The sequence below is a fragment of the Zophobas morio genome, unplaced genomic scaffold (assembly GCF_036711695.1).
Source record: "Zophobas morio isolate AGI-343-1 ecotype UQ-CSIRO unplaced genomic scaffold, CSIRO_AGI_Zmor_V1 ptg000014l, whole genome shotgun sequence".
NCBI classification, from domain to species: domain Eukaryota; kingdom Metazoa; phylum Arthropoda; class Insecta; order Coleoptera; family Tenebrionidae; genus Zophobas; species Zophobas morio.
In genome coordinates, this window is record NW_026972119.1 from 7,274,815 (window position 1) to 7,293,950 (window position 19,136).

The window sequence follows — 19,136 nt, forward strand, 5'->3', positions numbered from 1 at the left end:
TTTTAAATAAAAATATATAAACAGGTGATTTATAATTTATCAATAATTATATTTTTGTATGGATAAAAATAATCTTTTTGTCATTACTATATAAAGCGCAATTGCCACAAAGCATCTCATAAAAAAGCCACTACCCAGAGCACAAAATTACCCCAAAATACATAAAAACTTGTTAGTCAATATTTTTAGTAAAGTATAAAAACGGGGACATTTATCACACTGTACTTACTGTTATACAGAAAAATATGAAGAACTTATCTACAAAAGAAAAAAAACTACAAAACTAAATAGCGAGAAAAGCTTTTTATTTCTTAAATATTAAGAAAACATACATAAAAGAGTACTTTGTGCAAATTATGTAGTTTGTATAATAAAGTAGAAATTATGTGCTCCCTCTCCCGTTACGTACGAAAAACAAAAAAATAAGAAAAGTGATGATGGCCTATTCATTTTCTCTTTTAATCTCAATATAAACTTATTTATTTGCAGTCGTTCAGAAGCAATTATAAATTTACATAAATAACAAAAAAAATGTTTAATGCTTAGAATAAACAAACCAATAAGTGATGTCAGTCAATGTTTATCAACATTTTTAAAGATGTAATTATGGAAAAATTGTTTTGTTTATTCTATAGTTTAAATATATTACTCCACCACTACATTTCGCACTTTAGAAGTTAATTAATAATTATAATAAAATCTTTATAGTATCCTGTACAGATAAAGCTAAAAATATAATTAGACCAAAGAAGTCCATTGTCACATTTAGTGCAAAATTCTAGCCGCTGCGCTCGAATATACTAAACTAAAAAAATGAGTCGCTGGCAGTCTCGATGGAGGCATCAATATAAAAATTTCGGCGGCAGTGCCTAGAAACAAAACAGAAAACAATCAAAATTTATCGTCGGTTAACAATATTAAAAAAGTGCAACACACAAAGTAATACAAACCTATGCTTCACGAATCTTTTTTTCTTTCTTCTTCTTTAGGAAGGAAGGTGTCCGTAATCCTTTCTTTTTCTTCTTATCCTTCTTCGGAGACCCTTCAGAAATGGAGCGATCCTAGAAAAGACAGCAGTTTAAAAATAAAATATTATCTATGTACAACAGACAAGGTAATGTGATGATTTGAAACTACGAAACAGTCTACAATGTGTTAATCCGCCTACAAGTATATCGGCTCAACGCTCCACGAAAAACGCACGATCTCGTACTCCAGAATGTCCCCACAATAATACCCCATAACTTAGAATTGTTCTGACAAAAGAGAAATATGTCATTCTTAGCGTCTCAAATGGAACCCGATTATTATATAAAGCTCTTAAAAGAAAAACACTTTTATGCAATTTGGTTGCGACCAGTAACTGGATTTTGATTCTGCCTCCTGAGAAAACATATAAACCGTATCGTGGACAAACTGAATGTGACTCTGGACAAAGTTTTCAACTTGCCTTGTTTGTGGTATATGAGGTGATTATGAAAGATCAAGTTGGCTTTGAAATTTGGTTAATTTTGCCGCTTCATTGTGATGATTGACGACCAACACAACTAAAGCACCCAATATTTTTATTTACGCTATTTTTAGATTGCAATACTTAAAAAACCAACTAGATTTGCTGTCTTTTATAGTCGCCCTGTGTTAATATGTTAATTATAAGCGCTTAGATGCATGAAACAACATGAGTTTTGCGTTTTCAATTTTGTGTTTATATGTATAAGTTTTAAGTTACTTAAAAACAAACTTAGAAACTCGACAGGTTGCACTCGCCCAATAGCGTAGGATTGTTATTTTCAAAGGAATCAATTTAAACTGATTATTCGAAGGTAAACTCTAATTTATGGCTGAACCAATAAAATGGTCAAATGATGGCAACCTCTATTATAAGTAGATTCGATCGGTCTCATTTGAAAACAATGTGGAAACAGTTGATTTAAAAATCAAATTCCTACACATAGATTTTGATACTGACAATTTTTTAGACACTTGAAAGTACAAAAATTTATGACCATATTATACCTACTGGGTGTGACCGTTCACCGGTTCCACATTGACATCTCAGTTATTTGAAAGTAGAGTGTAAAATTTATAACACTTAATTAACACAAAGAAATCTATAAGACAATGTGGTGTCTTGAATTTGAAATTAAAATTTCGCGCTGTGCGAAAACGCAAAGCCGTGAAACGCATTTGAATTAAAACTTTCCCGCTGAAATAATTAACAGCGGCGCGAAATCACATTTGAATAATTTGAATTTGAAAAAAAAATTCAATCAAAAAAATCGTTAAACGTAGGCAACCATGTGCACGTTAGCGCTTTTGGGTAGTGTGTAGTTCTGCTTGAAATTTTAGTAAGAGGGTTGGTCGAAGAGGGCGGCTTGGTAGAGAGGTGAAAGCGTCGCTTTTGGTGTGTGTGTTGTGAGTGTAACCACGTCGTGAGAAGGTTAAGTTCAGTTGGCTTGGCAGTTAATAAAACGAAGGAAGCCTTTGTTTAACAACAATTATTTGTAACGACGACGACGTCACAGTTTCCCTAACAGGCGTAGCTAATTCTTGCGGCGTTCTAATCGGAAAAATGCGAATTTTCGACCGACGCTACCACGTGTAAATTTGTTTTAGTGTTTGTAAATTCACAGTTCATGTTAGGATTTTAATTGTTAACTGGTGGTACTGACACAATTTAACAGACATTAGATTTATTTAGATAAATACTTGCTAGGAGTTTTTATGAAATTCACTTAATCAGGACGCGTTTGATTTTGTTTGTCTAATTATGGAAGCTAATACTTAAGTGTTACATTATAACACTTCTTAATTCTTCACACAAGATTGCTAATAGTTCATTTACAACCTAACGTTGCCCTACTGTGGAAAAAGACCGTAGAAAATTGCAGCAGAATTCATAATATAATATCGTGGACTAACGAGGGGATTAAAGATTTCTCTCCTTATGCAGTTATCATCGTTATTATCATCGTAATCATCATCACATCACCGAGACATTTATCTCGCAACGTTGCAAATTACCTCACCGAGACATTTTATTTCTCGCAACGCTGGATAATTACATCACCGAGGCGCATATGTACCCTCAAAACAAATTGTTTTAAGTAACCATTCACTTGGATCATGTCATAATGTAACATCCATGTAAATTCTTTGTTTGAATCGTTGATAAAGTGTGGCAAATATTAATCTCATGTAAATTTGTTAGCTTTGCAATTTTCACCTCAAGATTGTATGGCGAATTTAAATGTTGTTTATTGCTCTTTTTGAAACTTTGAAACTTGTGCAGTTGTAGTTTAATATCAGAGTCATAGAAATTGAATATTTAAAATGGAATTGAGGTTAAATAACATCGAAATACGTGACAGAAGCGGAGTGCACGGTTCCTTGTCGAGCTGGCTAGATTTATCGCGCCATCTGCACCAGAAATGCAGGTTTTGTATAGAAGTTAGGGGCGGTCGACATTACGTAACGCCGTCGACTTGGCCCAATAGTCGAGATCCAACTACGAGTTTGCGACCGTAACGGCCTGCTCGTACAGCATGTCCGTAATAGAGAAGTGCCTTGCAGCAATGCTTGCGATAGCTAGAATAAGCGTCGTGGGGGGAGAATAGCCACGACCGGGAGCCCCAAACTCAATATTTTTGCTGTGCTCTAGAATGAAATTGACATAGTTCGATCGCTACACTCTTCAACGCTCTGGTGCTACTACCGCCGCATAGTTTTTATTAAAATTTTGTTCTCTTATTGACTGCAATAATTTTAAATTTGCCGCCACACGTCTGTAATAACTTGTGCATTTGCATCCAGTTACTTTAATTCAGATTTTTCTTTGTTTTTATTAAATTATTTGTGATATTCTAATATTTGCATTGATTCAGAACGTTTAATTTGATTTCATTCCAAGTCATTCAAAGTTTTTTTTTTTGGAGCTGAGCATTAAGGGGTGTTCTCACCCGACACAGTTATTGTCAGTGGAGGAATAAATAATTTTGTATCCTGCATAAATTTGGTGTTTTAATTAACGGTACTTTTCCAACCTTGGGGTCCACCATTTGCATCTGAAAGCATCCCGCCATTTTTCAAAAACACAATGTAAGGTTCCATTTTGTTCGACGATCACAGCCAAGGCCAAATTTTGAATTTTTCGCGGGATGTTTGGGTTATCACAAGGTTAAATTTTGGTGTGTAGAATATTGTTTGTAATTTCATAAAAAAGGCAATTGTTTAAATAAAAAGGAATCGCATTCAACGCCACAGTCCCTCTCTAACCAGTATAGCTGTTTAAGACAAGTTAATTAATGGTGTTTGAATCTAAAATGTGAAAAACTTTGACTCTCCCATGAATATGTGTAATTTTTGTCTTTATTGTTTATAAATTCACAGTTCATGTTAAGATCGTTAACTGTTCATGATTGTAATACAATTTTACAACGATGGAAAATGTTCCTGTAAAACACGTGCCGGCAATTCACTTCTTACTTTAATAACGATGTCTAAAGTACTGGTTGTTTTTACAAACTATTACATTATCCACCCTTTATAACTCTTGCTAATACATTTCACTTACAGCCTAAGCCTTGATGTTTGAGAGAAAGGACCTTGAAAATTATCATCAGTCAAATAAATAACTTGGTCCAGGGGATGAATAATTAATTTGTGCTTGTGTTTATAATGTATATCACCGTCGACAACTTGAATTTGGAGTTTTTATTGTTGAAACATTCTCGCAATATGGGATGAGCATCAAATGTAACCTTGATGAATTTTATTTTGATTTGATTCATAACTTGAACCAATACATAATTTAACAAATTAAAATGTTGCTTGTTTCATTTCTTGTAAATCTAGTGCTCATCCAGTTATTGTTATAAAATCGAGAAAGATAGAAATTCAATTTTAACTGAAACAGAGCACAAGATCCTGTGGCTAAAGCAGAACATACGCTTTCTAGTTAAAGTTTGCGTTTTTTTTATCATTTGTCCAAATGAATTTCTAATTGGGCACTTCATGGGTACCCCTGCGTCCGTGTGAAAAGTACAGCATGGTTGAATAATAATTGGCTATTTTGCGAAAACCTGGTAGACAGTATAATACGCGGCAGGTTTTTTTTGGTATAGAAATGTGATGTGTGCAAAATCACCGAGAAAGGGTGAGAGGAATTTAAATTTCACTCTCGTGTGAAGTTTCGGACGATTAATAATTCATTTAAAATAAATCAATAAAATGGCATCAACATTTTTTGTTTCAAACGGAAGAGAATGTGCTTTTTAAGTGTTGCAATTTTTTTCAATTGATTTTAAATTAACAAGATAACAGTTCATGGCTTTAATTTTTTCAAAGTGAGCTCGCAGATTTACACATTTATTAATTTAAAATTCGGTTAAGTTTTTTCAGATCCTGATTTTCTCGTAGATATTTTGCTAAACATATAAGATTTTTTCTGTAAATTTTGTTCTTATAACCTTTTCGCTTTTCTATTATTTTTCGATATCCTTGACATTAAGGATTATATTCAGTGTTTCTCAGCGAAAAATTTTTGTTTTCCATTATTTTACACTATTTATTGACAGCCAGCAATTAACTTAAACAGTAAGCAAGAAACGCCAAATGTCCACCTTCTTTGTTTTAACATTTTAAAACACTAAAGTGAAATGCTGTTATTGAAAAATGAAAAATGTGCTCGATATAATTCTGCACTATAGGGTTTTTTAAAATTTCGTTTTTTTCAAAATATGTTGCCAACCTGACAAAAAAATCGGTATTAGGGTGGAAAACGAAACGCAGCTATTAAAATTTTTAGATACCCATTATAACAAACCAATTACACAAGTATTCTATTTGAAAATAAAAATTTGGTGTCATTTCCAAAAAAAAACCTAAAGGTGATATAATGCTACTACCATATTCATTTTATAGGTTTCTTATGTAAATTAATCACTTAACAATCAGGCTTCTATCTGTTCAAATAACTGATACACACAGTAAAACTGATAAACTGGGACAACCGGTATATTTCAAATAGAAATAAATTAAGCATTTATCTCTTTTGGTGATCTGCAGTATTGATGGTTTATTAAACTAAATAATATTCTTCTCACCAAAACGACGAGGTTTCCCTACAAATAAAAACTATGTACTATATTGATAATATACATATTCCACCAAAAACCCACGCTTTCCAAACTGCTGATTTCCCAACTTACTGCTTTTGAGAGTTTTATACATTGCTACTATTATTATTATTATTACTAATGATTTTAGAATAGAGCATTATAAAATCAAAACATCATTGGGATTTAAACAAACTCGTGTGTTTAAGAGCTTTTTTAACACCTAAATACTTGCGAAAAATGCCATTTTTAACACCACCGCATCAAAACTGTTACATCTTGGGCTCCAAATTAATTCAATCATGTAGTTTTGTTTCTGTCCGCACTATTACATCCTGGACTTTGGGTTATATTGTGATAAACCGACATTTGCAAGGCTTGTGACTACAATATAATCCAAGATCCAAGATATAACCAATAACTTTTTTGTAACTCAAAAAATCTTACCTCTTTACTACTCTGAGACAAGGTACTAATGTGAGCATCTGACTGGTCTCCGTTGACTGTGTTCTCACCTATAAAATTACCACATGTTTATATTACCATAACTGTCGTTACACTGTTGTATTCCCAAGCACATAAATCACAAAAAAAAAAACATAAAACATACATAAATACCTTCAGTTATTCGACTTCCACCACGTTAGTATTTTTATTCGTTAGTCTGGCTCTGAATTATTTTGTATTTACATCTTGAGTGCTGATTAATGGGGTTAGAATGTGCACGTGCTGTTTATTACAATTTCCGTTCTCTTTTTGCAGATGTAGGATATAAATATTTGAACCCGCCAACAAAAACACACCACGTTTCAGATTTTTCGTCAAATAAAGAGAGCGAAAATTGCACAGCGTGACCACATTTCCATAAACCGTCACATAAATCACCCCACACCATGAAAATATTTATTTGCTAATAAAACAATACAAGCATACAAAGGAGAAAATTTAAAAAGATTAAAATTTAGCTTTTTCAAAACCCATCCAGTCTCCTTCGTCGTCACTCTTGTTACCGGAACACTGACTAGTTACACTGTAAAAACTTTCGTCATCGTTAACAGAGTTATTTTTCTTAAAAATGACACTTTCGGCTTTGACGTAGGCGGAAGTGACCGTTGTGATGGTGCGATTGAATGTAACTCCGGTAGACACCACGACGTTGGTTTCCGGTTTATCAAAGGCAATGTAAGTACCATCGTGGTGTTTAGACAGAACATTGTCAACTTTTTCCGTGTCTCCTCCTGCTAAAACGTCCTCGATTTCCAAAGCGGCGGCTTTTTCGTCTTCAACAAAATCAAAAAATAAGTTGCGATTGGCTTCTTCAATGATTGGAGACAAAGGTTGACTCGTGGTTCCGTAATAGTAGAGATCTTTCGGTGGTGGTAAAGGAATGTCATCGTAATTGATAATCTGCTTGGGGGGTGTTCGTTTTGTCACTTTTTGTTCTTTGGGGGTGCCAATGGAGAACCAGTACGTTTCATGACCTGGCTTAACTATTTGATCTTTTTTGAAAGAGGTTATTTCTTCAACGATTTCGTATGTTTCATGTGTGTCCACTACGTTGGTTGTATCAGGAGTCGAATGAAGTACAGTTGTAGTCATTGGTTGTACAAAATCTTCGAAGACTTCGCTACGGTTGTCATCCACCACGTCAAAGAATCGATCCATAATAGCCGAAAGTGTCTCAGAAACACTAAAAAGTTTATCCGAAACCATCGGAAACTCGAGAGAATCGGTCGAAGACATCATTCTTTCGTCGTTTTCGATTAAATTTAAAACGTATGAGCACACTACAAGTCGTAAGGCACTTCGTTCCTCGCTTGTTAGTTTGTTTCCGTATAATTCGTCATACGTTTCACTCAGTTTGGTCATTAGTTTGCTGGTGTTCGCGTCGTGCGAAAGCTCAGGGAAAATTACAAGCTCAGAAATATCGAAACCTTGTTCAGACATATAGTCGAAAATAATTTTTCCTAATTTCACCACCTTGTCGTCAGGTTTTACGACTTCTTGACACTGTGATTTTGCCAACTCAGGATTTTCCTTGACTCTATCGTCATCTTCGAGTGAATCTTGACTAATGGGTGACAATTTCGTCAAGTCACCTATTCCTTCGTCTACACTTGTAGAGACAAGTGAGTCGTTTATCTGATCATTTCTATTACTCTCAGTACTGGAGTTATTATTGTCAATTACATAATCTTCATCTGCTAACCTTTCATTAACTATGAAAGTGTCCTCTTCAGTGAACTGTACCACTTCTGTTCGGGCTTCAGCTTGTTCCACCTCCTGCTCAGACTCCGAGTCGCTTTTCATCAAATCAGCGATCAAATTATCTTGTAATTTTTGCAAAATTTGCTTTTCAAAGTTTGACTCATCATTCACCCTCAGCAAACTTTCTCTTTGGTCGTAGCTCTCAATTAGAGGCGTATACTCAGCAGACGGAACCCCCTCTTGCTGCACCATGTACGTCGTTTGCGCTTCCGAATGACTTAAGCCAGGTCCGTTGAGTATATTCAGCGCGTTAGCGAACGGTTTTATAAAATCGGTGACAGTCTGCAACGACATCCCGAGGGAGACTGAACGGTAATTTCCAATATTAATAGTAACAGTTTGAGTATTTTTATTCACGTTAAATCGGTTGAAAACGTAATGAGTGGCACGATTTTGGGGACCGATTTTTACAAGAACGGGACGTAGGGGTTGTGCTATATATTTATGTTGCACAATATGGAAATGCATTGGGTTAGGAATAGCGTAGGAGCCTTTCGGTAGACCAGCGTAGCTGTTCGTGCGATAATGAGGCAGGCTTGTAATTAAGCGTTTGTTTCTCTGAATTTTCGCCACTCTTACACCTGGAAGAGATTCAAAGTTGGTGAGTGATGTACAGGATTTAACCCAAAAAATAACTCAATTGGAATTCTGTAATAATGATGTTAAGAAAGCGAAGAGGTAAAGCAAAGCGTTGTTGAAGAAGCGATGAAAACCCCGAAGCTCTAAAAGACTTACTCTTGTAGCTGTTTACGGATACCCGTTCGGCTCGTAGGAACCGCTCAGTCGGTGATGTTTCGGCTAACACATGCAAAATACAATGGAATATTACACATGCAAACAAAGTGTGAAAATCCCTCAGGGATTGGTAGAGTAAGAGGGTCCTGAGTGGGTGGCATACAAAGTGATTGAGTAGATTTGAATGTGCCGCTTCCGTGAATGGATTTAAACCAGTGCCAAATCTAGGTAATCACTCTGTACACGTGATGGGAATAAAGCGCCACTATTTAACATAACTGAGAAACTAAACAAATCACTTTAATAGCTCAAATTATAATAAAACTGCTAGATACTTTAAAAAAACTCCAGAATCTAAATGATTTTCATGCAAAACGGTCAAATGAGTCCACAAGGGTTTAGTGTTCATTCTAATCTACAAACGACTAAAACTACATAAATTTCGTATTTTCTAAAAAAGACACTGATGGACGATGACAGCTATTTGTGTAGAACTTAAAAAAACAAGTCAGTGTCTATCTCTAACAAGATCTGTTCTCTAGAATGAGAATGAATCTGTCAAGTGATGAACACTTACCCCCCGCCCATCACTTTCGCTTTTTATATACTTGTAAAAAGAAATAAATGAAGCACACAGTATACTTTGGTCACGACTACACTACAACTGACAGCTACAATAGTTCAAGAAGTAAGCTCAGCACTCACCATCACTCAACACAACTTCGGGTTGGCTAGGTTTGGGAGCTTGTTTGGTCTCTATCCGAAGTACTTGGGGTTCTGAAAAACGGTACTTAGAACCGAGTTAAAAATGATCAAGTGGTACGAACCATCTCTACTTTCCTCTTCGGTTTCACTGGTTACGGAAGTCGGTGACCTGATGTGGTCGCTCATCCTCTTGTTGATTTGGGCCGAGGATAAACCTTCCGACTCGCTAAAGTCCGTGTCATCTGAAAAAAAGCCATTACACGAAGGTTACATTACAATACATAATTTCTTGAATCACATTTACAAGAACTATTATTTTAACGACGAGAATAATATCAGTGCTTGGATATCGAACGGACTTATCAGATTTTGCTAATTTTAGAAAACCAAAACCTCGAGTCTTCCGACATGCAATGTTTATTAATAAAGTAATAACATCAAGATACAAACAGCGTTTCCAGCAGAAAAGACATATAAACTAACCGAATTTGAGCTTAAATTAGCCTAATGAAAAAGTAATTAAAAATAATTTAAAAAATACACTCAATAATAAACAATGGGAGATTTGTCCCCGTTGGTGCAGAACGCTTCTGAACCTTACATTTTTAATATTTTAAGATGTGTAGTCGAAGCTATTTTTACGTAATAAAGATCCTAATTTCAAGAGTAAAATATAACACTATCAACAACTTCTACCGTTAAGCAATGTATCGTACACTGTAACAATGTCGATACGATGGTATTTACTCGTAGAACAATATAAAACTATATAACAAAAATAATCCATCAACTTTATTACAAATTTGAATTATTTTGCAACAACTCGTTATGCGTAAGATTATAAATAATCATCGGCCTCAGATAAAGGCCACTGATGCAATATCAATTTTGTCGCGTTGAGTTGTCCTACAGTAACTAAATAAATCGATAATTCGAACGATAACTCCCTATTTTTAATTCATAAGAAGTGGCGCCAACATAAATTATTTTACATTTTAGATGTTGTTGCCAAAATAGTAGCAACAAAACAGCTCAAGGTACACTATATGTATTTTTTTATTATTATTATTATTATTATTATGTCTCTCTATAAACGACTCCAAGTTATGAAGTATAAAATGAATACAAAATTAGACAAATTTACAACTTTAATTTCAGTTTAAAATGCTCTTATCTTGTGCAGTTGGCACCAATAGCTATCAATGTGTCTGACGTGATGGCGGCATGATAGCAATGCAGAAACCGCCGCAGCATCCACTGCAGTTTCACTAGATAATAATAAATAAATTATTTAAAATTTCATTGAATGGGACTTACAACTTTATTATGTGCTTAATCATGTTTTCTGACGAAATGCAAGCAACTAAAACTACCATAAAAAAACCTGTTATTATTTTAATAGGAAGAATTGCACAGCATGAAACTTAACATATCATTTAGCTTTTAGTCTGCACAAAAAATGGCAGACATTTTTGAACACCGGTTACTCAAGCCTGGAATTTCCTTAAATTACGAATGAACATAATTTAAAAAAAAAACGAGAATTAGCAGCAAATAATATTATGTTAAAAATCACAAGATTTCTAAAAATAATACAATATTAAATTTTATCATACCAGACTTAAAATAAGTAATTTTTAATTCCAATTATACTTGGACATTGTGGGGAACGGAAAGTTAAACAAGAGAAAAATCCACAAAGTTATTAATATATAATTTCGGAAGCTTTATTAATATATGATTGCCCTTCTCTCTCAAGCACGATCAATACCGCACCAATTCGGCGCAAAGTTTAAGTGAAGATTTAGTTAATAATTTTTTGAGATGACGTCAACCTCTTGGAGGAGAAATATCCATTTCTTGGAAGAGACGAATAAACAAATTTGAATTTTTTATAAATATCACCGCAATTTAGAAAGTCTGTTGTAATAATTGTGCTCAGTTACCTAGTGCGTTAAATTTACGAATTATTGCTGTAGAGCAAAAACTAGCAACCAAAAGGACAGACCAGACAAGGAAGGATATTGTCTGGAAACCTGTTGGAATATTTAACCATGATGTATATTTCAATGAAAAATTTTCGAAAAAGAACGTTGTAATTTAATTCCACCTTTTCGTACAAACAGAAGAACAGAATTTTATAATGGAGAAACATCTGACTGTTAATTCTAATAGTAAAAAAAAAAAAATAGAAGTTTATAGCATATTTATGCTTAATATAAAGATGTTACAGATAATAAATGTAATTACAGCCATTTCTCGTGTTTTTTTTTTTTGTAGTTAATTGTCGTTTCTTTCCGAGTCGCCGGAGGTAAATTGTGCATATTTTGTCAAATATTTGCGTATATAGATCCGCTCTTTAATTACAAAAAACAAAAATATACAAAATCGACAAAATCAAATCTTATACTTAATTTTGGGAAAAGCGAGGAGCAAGGGAAGTTTTGTGGGAATAACATTCAATCAATTTTTATTTCATAAAAAGAATCTGAATCAGAATCAAAATTAGATGATGACGATGACCTAGATAATGAATTAGATTCTTACAGTGAAATAATGGGACTGGAAAATAGTGACCTGTTAAAGTTAAATACTTAACATTTAATAATACTGATCATCCAAGTGATTGTAATGAAAAATTAAGCTCCGCCCCCAAGTTTACTCTTCTTTGTTTCGAAATTTTAACCCATTTTTAGTCTTGCAGCAAAGACGAAATAAAAAAAAATGGCAAAAAGAAGAACATATTTGGCAGTTATACATCACGCAATCAAATTCATAATGAAAATATTTAAGACTCCAGATTTATGGCGAAATTATTAAGTATAATGAAAAACATAAAAACATGTTTTCAAATCACTAACTCTAAAACTTCTAATTATTTGCTTTGTTTATTGATTCTGATATTTGTCACATTAATAAATGATTGAATTCATGACGTCATTTTTAAAGCCGTTTTTAAACTAAAAAACAAAAATGCCAAATTTCCATGGCCGATCCTTATCTAACTAGAAAGATCGTGAATAGCATAATTATAAAGTCCATGCCATTTCTATCTGTCCACTTCCATATTCTGCTAATTAGAAAACAGCAAGGAAATATGTAATTATACAAAATGACTCAATTGCGGTAATTTCCTTTGTAATTCCTTGAGAAATAAAAAGAAACAAATATTTTAAGTTACATGCAGAAACATTCTACATTTGGTCAATATTTAACATGTGGCATGTTTCATTGTAAGAGGTTTTGATAACACGAGAAAAACAGCTGGACTGAAAAAACTGAGACTACGAAATCATATTCACTATTAAGAACTGGTTAAAGAGTAGGTACGAATTAAGATTAGATCTCTATACCCTATATCTTTTTTATATTTTATTAACATCCATGCACATTCCTAAATCCAGCTTTAAATTTTCTCATAAATGCTCCAGATTAACAAAAAATACAAGTTACACCGGCCTCGTTAGATTTGCAGACGTATAAAAACAAATTTTATTAATTATTCATTTCAAGAAGTTATAATCAATACCCAAAAACACAAGGTAGGTCGAAGACCATCGATCATTCTGAATTGGACCTTGTAGAATATTGTTATTTGAAATTAGCAATTTTACTAGATTTCAATTTAGATTCACGAACTTTATTTTATTTTTTAAGTTTACTGAAATATATATTTTTATAAATTTTTTCTAGTTTGTTCTGATTTTGTCCCTTGAAAAACTGAATCGTTCTAACTATCCAGGCATGCTAACATCGTGTCTAGTGGTTTTTAAAATCTGCCGCTAGATGCCAGCACTATTACTACATAGAAATCTAAAGATGAACGGCAAAGATGCGTCTCAATTAGTAACTTTAAATAAGACACACCTTATGAATATAATACTTAACGTTTTTTTGACTCGAAAATTTAACACTATTCCACCTTTCCTGACGTACTTCTATTTTTATTGACCTGAAGCAATCTTATATTTGCTTTAAAAGACAGTCCGCTACAGTAATAAATTAAAATTATTTATCACCACCGATTAGCTATGTTTGTTCGACCCATATATTAAATGGTACGAAAATTATCTATAATTATCAGGAATTAATTTGACACCGGCATCACTGATAAGATAACAGCTGTAGTTAGTTTTATGAATTTGCAGATTATACACGATGCCTGCACCTAGCTACAAATTAAATAAAATGAAAATAAATTAAAATTCCGATAAAATAAACAAATTTTGTTATCGACGACGAACGTACACACACCCACACACACACTGAAATTTTTTGTTAGCTAGCCTTATAAACTTTACCGTATTCTCGTAAATAAAACCAAATTTAAAAAACTGACAACAGTGTATTATTTTAAATAAACGTTTTTTGCTTGTAAAATCTACTTGTCAGGTGTATATGGGGACACTGAACCTGCGTCCTTTAAAAGTAACCACGTATGTACTTATCGCATATTCACAGTAATTAGCAAAGTAATAAAAGTTACAATGATTTACTGTACTTTACTGTCATAGGCCGCCTATAATTGTTAACCATACTTGGAGTTAATGTGAAATGTCTACAAAAAGTTCTACAAAGCTTTAAATATTGTGTCTGTTCACTCGGTTGGAAATAATTTTAACTCTGGTGGCGTAACTAATCAATTAATGGAACTGACCCGATAAATGGTCTGGAAAAAACGACAACTAACAGTCAGAAAAAAAATGGAAACATCGCAAGAGTTATTATTAACAATACAGCTCACAAATCGATTGTTATTTTATAGTAGTTACTTGTAACAGTTTTTTATGAGTCAAATGTCGATTTGAATATTCATTTTGCAAGGTGTATCACACTCGGAAAATAAAACTAACGCAACTGCAGTCTGGTGGTATGTATACAGATGTCAATGACAGATAATACTTAATGAATATGCAAAACAAAACTGCTCACTGAATGTCTAATCATTGCAGAGTCTACATTATTCAAATATTTTCAAGACTTTAATGGCGCCTAAGTGTTGTTTATGGAAGATATTATAATGGTGTATAATTTAAAACACTATGGTATTCAAACTTTGCATAACCACTATCTACCTTCCCTCAGCTTAGCACTGAATAATAATAATCGTGAATAATTGTTTTATTCAGCTCGTACTGTAAATTTAAAAGTAGGACACTTACATTCCCCTTTGGCTTTTTTCTCAACGACCTTTTTGTATTCGTCCAATTCTTCGTCCGTAACTGAATCGAAAGGATTTTTGGCATACGGCGACTTATATACCATTGCGTTGTGTTGGTGGCCACGCTGGATAATTCCCTTGGAAGCGGCACCCATCAGCACGACTTGGTCACCAGTTTGAGTAACTGTAGCGTCTTGCATTTTCCGCGCTTCTTCCCATGTCACGCCTTCCAGGATGTGCGATTGGGGACCCGCGGAAATTTTGTCAGCCCTTCGGTAGTCTTTTATCTATAAATTTCCACAAGCATGATAAACCGGTCGTGATGGATGTTGTCGTTTTGTTACCTGCTGTTGTTTCTGTTTGAATTCTTTCGGGTTGGTACCCTTGGGCACAAACTGCAACGCTGCATCGATTTTTACAGGTGTACTGGAATGGGTTGGTGATCCTTCCGCGACCCACTGAAAGACAAAACCAGCACATTAGCGATGCAATGAGAAGAATAGCGAGCAAAAATGACAAAAACCTGTTAGAAGTGTGTGCCAGATCAGACATTCTAATGTACTGGTTTTGCCACACAAACACATTTTGGTTTTTAAGATTATCTATTAGTACGGGAATTAGTTTTGAGCAAAATGAAAACAAATTAGGATGGGATTAATAAAGACAAAAAACGTTATTTCCATCTTGTTTATTAGAGATTAGCGTTATAAGCTAAGCATAAAATCATGTTAAACTAGCGAGAATAAAATTACAAGATTACAAAGTGTAATACACACTTTTAATATGGCATCAGATCTCTTTCGACATTTAACGACTAGACACCGCTGTAGTCGCAAAAATTAGGTTCAACCTAATAAAATCAATTCAAAAAATATATATTTGCGTAGCAAAACATGAAATGGCACATATAAGATTCGCAGTCTACATAATATCATAAAACTTAAATTGCACTATATAATCGATAAAATATTCGTAAAATCCTTAATGCTTTAGCACGTAGAAGCATCCTACATGGAATGAAGCTACTTACTCTATCATATCAAAGGGAATGGAGGGACTGAACTCTCGATATAAAGTTACTTATCTTCAAACTTAATATATTCTACCTTTGTTATTTTTTTGGGGTCGGGCGTGCCTGTTTCTAAAATTTCGACTTTTTGGTAGACGTTGGGTGAATTCAACCAACGGCTGCGATCGTGACCTTTTCTTCCGCCTTCCAACTTCTTCCATAATCTGCAAAGACAAGCATTACATAACAAGGAGTCACGTGAAGTTTTAATTAGATTTGTGGGTACTTTCAATTGAAAGATTGTCAACGACAATAGAGGTGAATCTGTGCTCTTTGTTTGGTTGAGGACAAAGTAATTAAATACTTGAACGCTGGCACGTTGACTTAACGTCACGAATTAGTAAGTTTGCTCAATAAAGAACTTCTAAATTAAACATTGTGTTGCAGAAATTTACGAAGTTTAGGTCAATTAGTTTTGTAAATTACAACGTTGGTATAATTTGCTGACAACAAAAGCGTCGTAAAACAGTGCAGGTTAAAATTTCAAAGAACCTGGGATTTTTTATTATCTACTGCATAAAACAAGTTTGCGTCATTTGGTTACCTTATTCATTTAACAATTTTGTTGGACGTTGTCGGACTGTTGTATATATATACAAAATTAAAAGATGGGTTACAATATAACGCATGTTAAGCTTTTATCGAAAACTGGTTTAAACAACAACCACTCCTCTCACATTTTAAAGAAATGAATACGAACTGCATCAATTTTACATCTCTTAATTGTTTTGAAGGTCTGTAACAAATATCGTTGAACAGCTGGATCTACTTTTGTTAAATTATTTATGGTAAAAATGTACATATGAAAATACATTTACCACATTTTATGTTAATTTGTACCGTTCTTTCGACACTTAAATTATATTCTAAAATATTTTTGAAACAAAAGTAATGATTGTAAGGTATGATAGTGATCTAAATTAAATAAAATACAAACTTCTTATAAACTTCGTCACTTTGCACATTTTGCATGTCCCTCAATTCGCAATTTTTTACACATATATTAGTTTCCAAGACGTTAAATTTTAGTGGAGCAGTAAAATTTATTCTGGCTCATTCAAAATACATATATCTATTCAAACCCTCAAAAAGATTATTAGGTCATTTTAGCTCAACATTTTACTAGTTGTTTAAAAATTCACTATTTTAAACCTTACTCATAGGAGAAGGTTAATCTATTTATTTTATTTGAAATAATTTTTTGCAAAACATTGCCAAATTCATTTTAAACAAATCACAACAAGCTTGGTGAGAAATCTGTTATCGGTAGAATCCAACACTAGGTTCAACCGGAAAGTTGTGTATTGATTTCACAAATTGATTGGGTTGACAAAATTAAAGCCTATTATTGGAATATCACCCAACATGACGACAGGCTGAGGTTGGTTTTTTACCGGCGTATCGACCCCGCCGGGGGTTTGACCCGGGCAATGTACTCTACTGGTGTGAAGGTCGCCTTTTAAAGTATTAATTTGTGCATATTAATATTTGAAACACTGGGCTTCGGCGAGGAATTTTATCATATAATTAATTATAAGTCAAAAAATAAATTATAACGTAAAAGAGGGGATGACACTGAAACATTTAGAAAAAGTAATTGGTTTCTTAGTTGTTTTTTTATCTGATTAGACGACACTCCAAAAAAAAAAAAGAAATCTGGTAAAAGAATGAATTCAACACAGTATTATATCATTCAAGGACGCGAATCAAGTCGAAAGCGGAAAGGAGAAAAATACCACCGCTGGAAGCGATGCAGAAGTTACTCCTGCCTGCAGAGATAACATTGATTCTTTAATCATCCCTTCCTGACAACTGACGACGTCTTCTCAAAAATTGGTTAATTGGTTATTCAAAATTCCTATGAGCCTATATAAAGATTTTTACTTCCCCAGCGTAAACTAAGAAAGCTTTGTAATCGAGTCCAGCGGGCGACTGGTACTTTCTTGTTTTCTAGTTTTGTGACCCCTGGGGTACGAGGAAATAGGTCTTCCGTTTCCATCTGTCTGTCGATTTTTCAGCTTTTCGATTTCACGATTTTTCATCTTTCGATTTCTCAATTTTCGATTCTTCTAATCTTCACAATTCCTCGATTTCTTCATTTTTCAGTTTTCAATTTTTTCCAATTTAAAATTTTTCGATTTCTCAATTTGCCGATTAATTAATTTTTGATTTAAGCATTTCTCAATTTCTGGACTTTTTAATGTTTTGATTTTTAAACAGTTTTTCAATTACTCAACTTTTCGATTTTCAGGTTTTTGATTTTTCAATTTTTCGATGTTTCAGTTTTGGGATTTTTCGATTTTTCCATTCTTCAATTTTCCTTCCATTTCTCAATACTTCGACGTTTCAATTTTGGGATTTTTCAATATTTCGACTTTTTCATATTTTGAAACATCGCCTTGTTTCGATTTTTTTACATCCCGGTTTTACACTTTTCGGCTTTTCAGTTCAGTTTTCAATTTTTGGATTTTTTTTAGTTTCAAATTTTTCTTTTTTCGATTTACCAATACCCGATTTCTTTTTTCGATTTATCCGATATTTCAATTTGTCAATTACATATTCAATTTTCCGATTTTTCAAATCTTGTGTTTTTTAAATTTTGGATTTCGAATTTCTCGGTTTTTCGATTTTTAAATTTCAGATTTTGGGATTGTTCAATATTTCGACTTTTTCAATTTCTAGATTTTTTTACTTTTTCGATATTTTAATTTTTCAATTTTAAAATTTTAGATTTTTCGATTTGTGATACATATTTCGAAATCTCGTTTCGATTTTTCGACATTACGGTTTTAGATTTTTCGGCTTCCCAATTTTTCGATTTTTTAACTTTACAGTTTTTCGTTTTTTGGATTTTTTTAGTTTCAAATTTTTCTTTTTTCGATTTATCAATATCCGATTTTTCAATTCTTTTGCTTTTTTAAATTTTGGATTTCTCGGTTTCTCGATGTTTAAATTTGAGATTTTTGAATTTTTGAATTTTTCTATTTTTTGCTGTTTCCATTTCTTGATTTTTCAATTTATCGATATTTTAATTATTCATTTTTTTTTTATTTTAGGCTTCTTGATTTCTCGATTTTTCAGT

The 19,136-nt window shown here is 33.3% G+C and overlaps 1 protein-coding gene across 3 annotated transcripts in view; it reads right to left on the minus strand.

Annotated features, from left to right (window-relative positions):
- Positions 1-284: 284 nt before the first annotated feature.
- The window catches only part of Hts (hu li tai shao), a 67,545-nt gene continuing 48,693 nt past the window's right edge, over positions 285-19,136 (minus strand). Inside the window, exons 3-11 of one of the 3 annotated variants that reach the window (XM_064056391.1) lie at positions 16,092-16,218; positions 15,330-15,443; positions 14,987-15,272; positions 9,947-10,066; positions 9,825-9,896; positions 9,120-9,182; positions 6,564-6,631; positions 951-1,061; positions 285-869 (exon numbers count right to left, since the gene is read on the minus strand). In XM_064056391.1, coding sequence (XP_063912461.1) covers positions 951-1,061; positions 6,564-6,631; positions 9,120-9,182; positions 9,825-9,896; positions 9,947-10,066; positions 14,987-15,272; positions 15,330-15,443; positions 16,092-16,218 — 961 coding nt within the window. In that variant the 3' untranslated portion in view covers positions 285-869. The other 2 variants (XM_064056392.1, XM_064056393.1) reach the window with 2 other exon arrangements.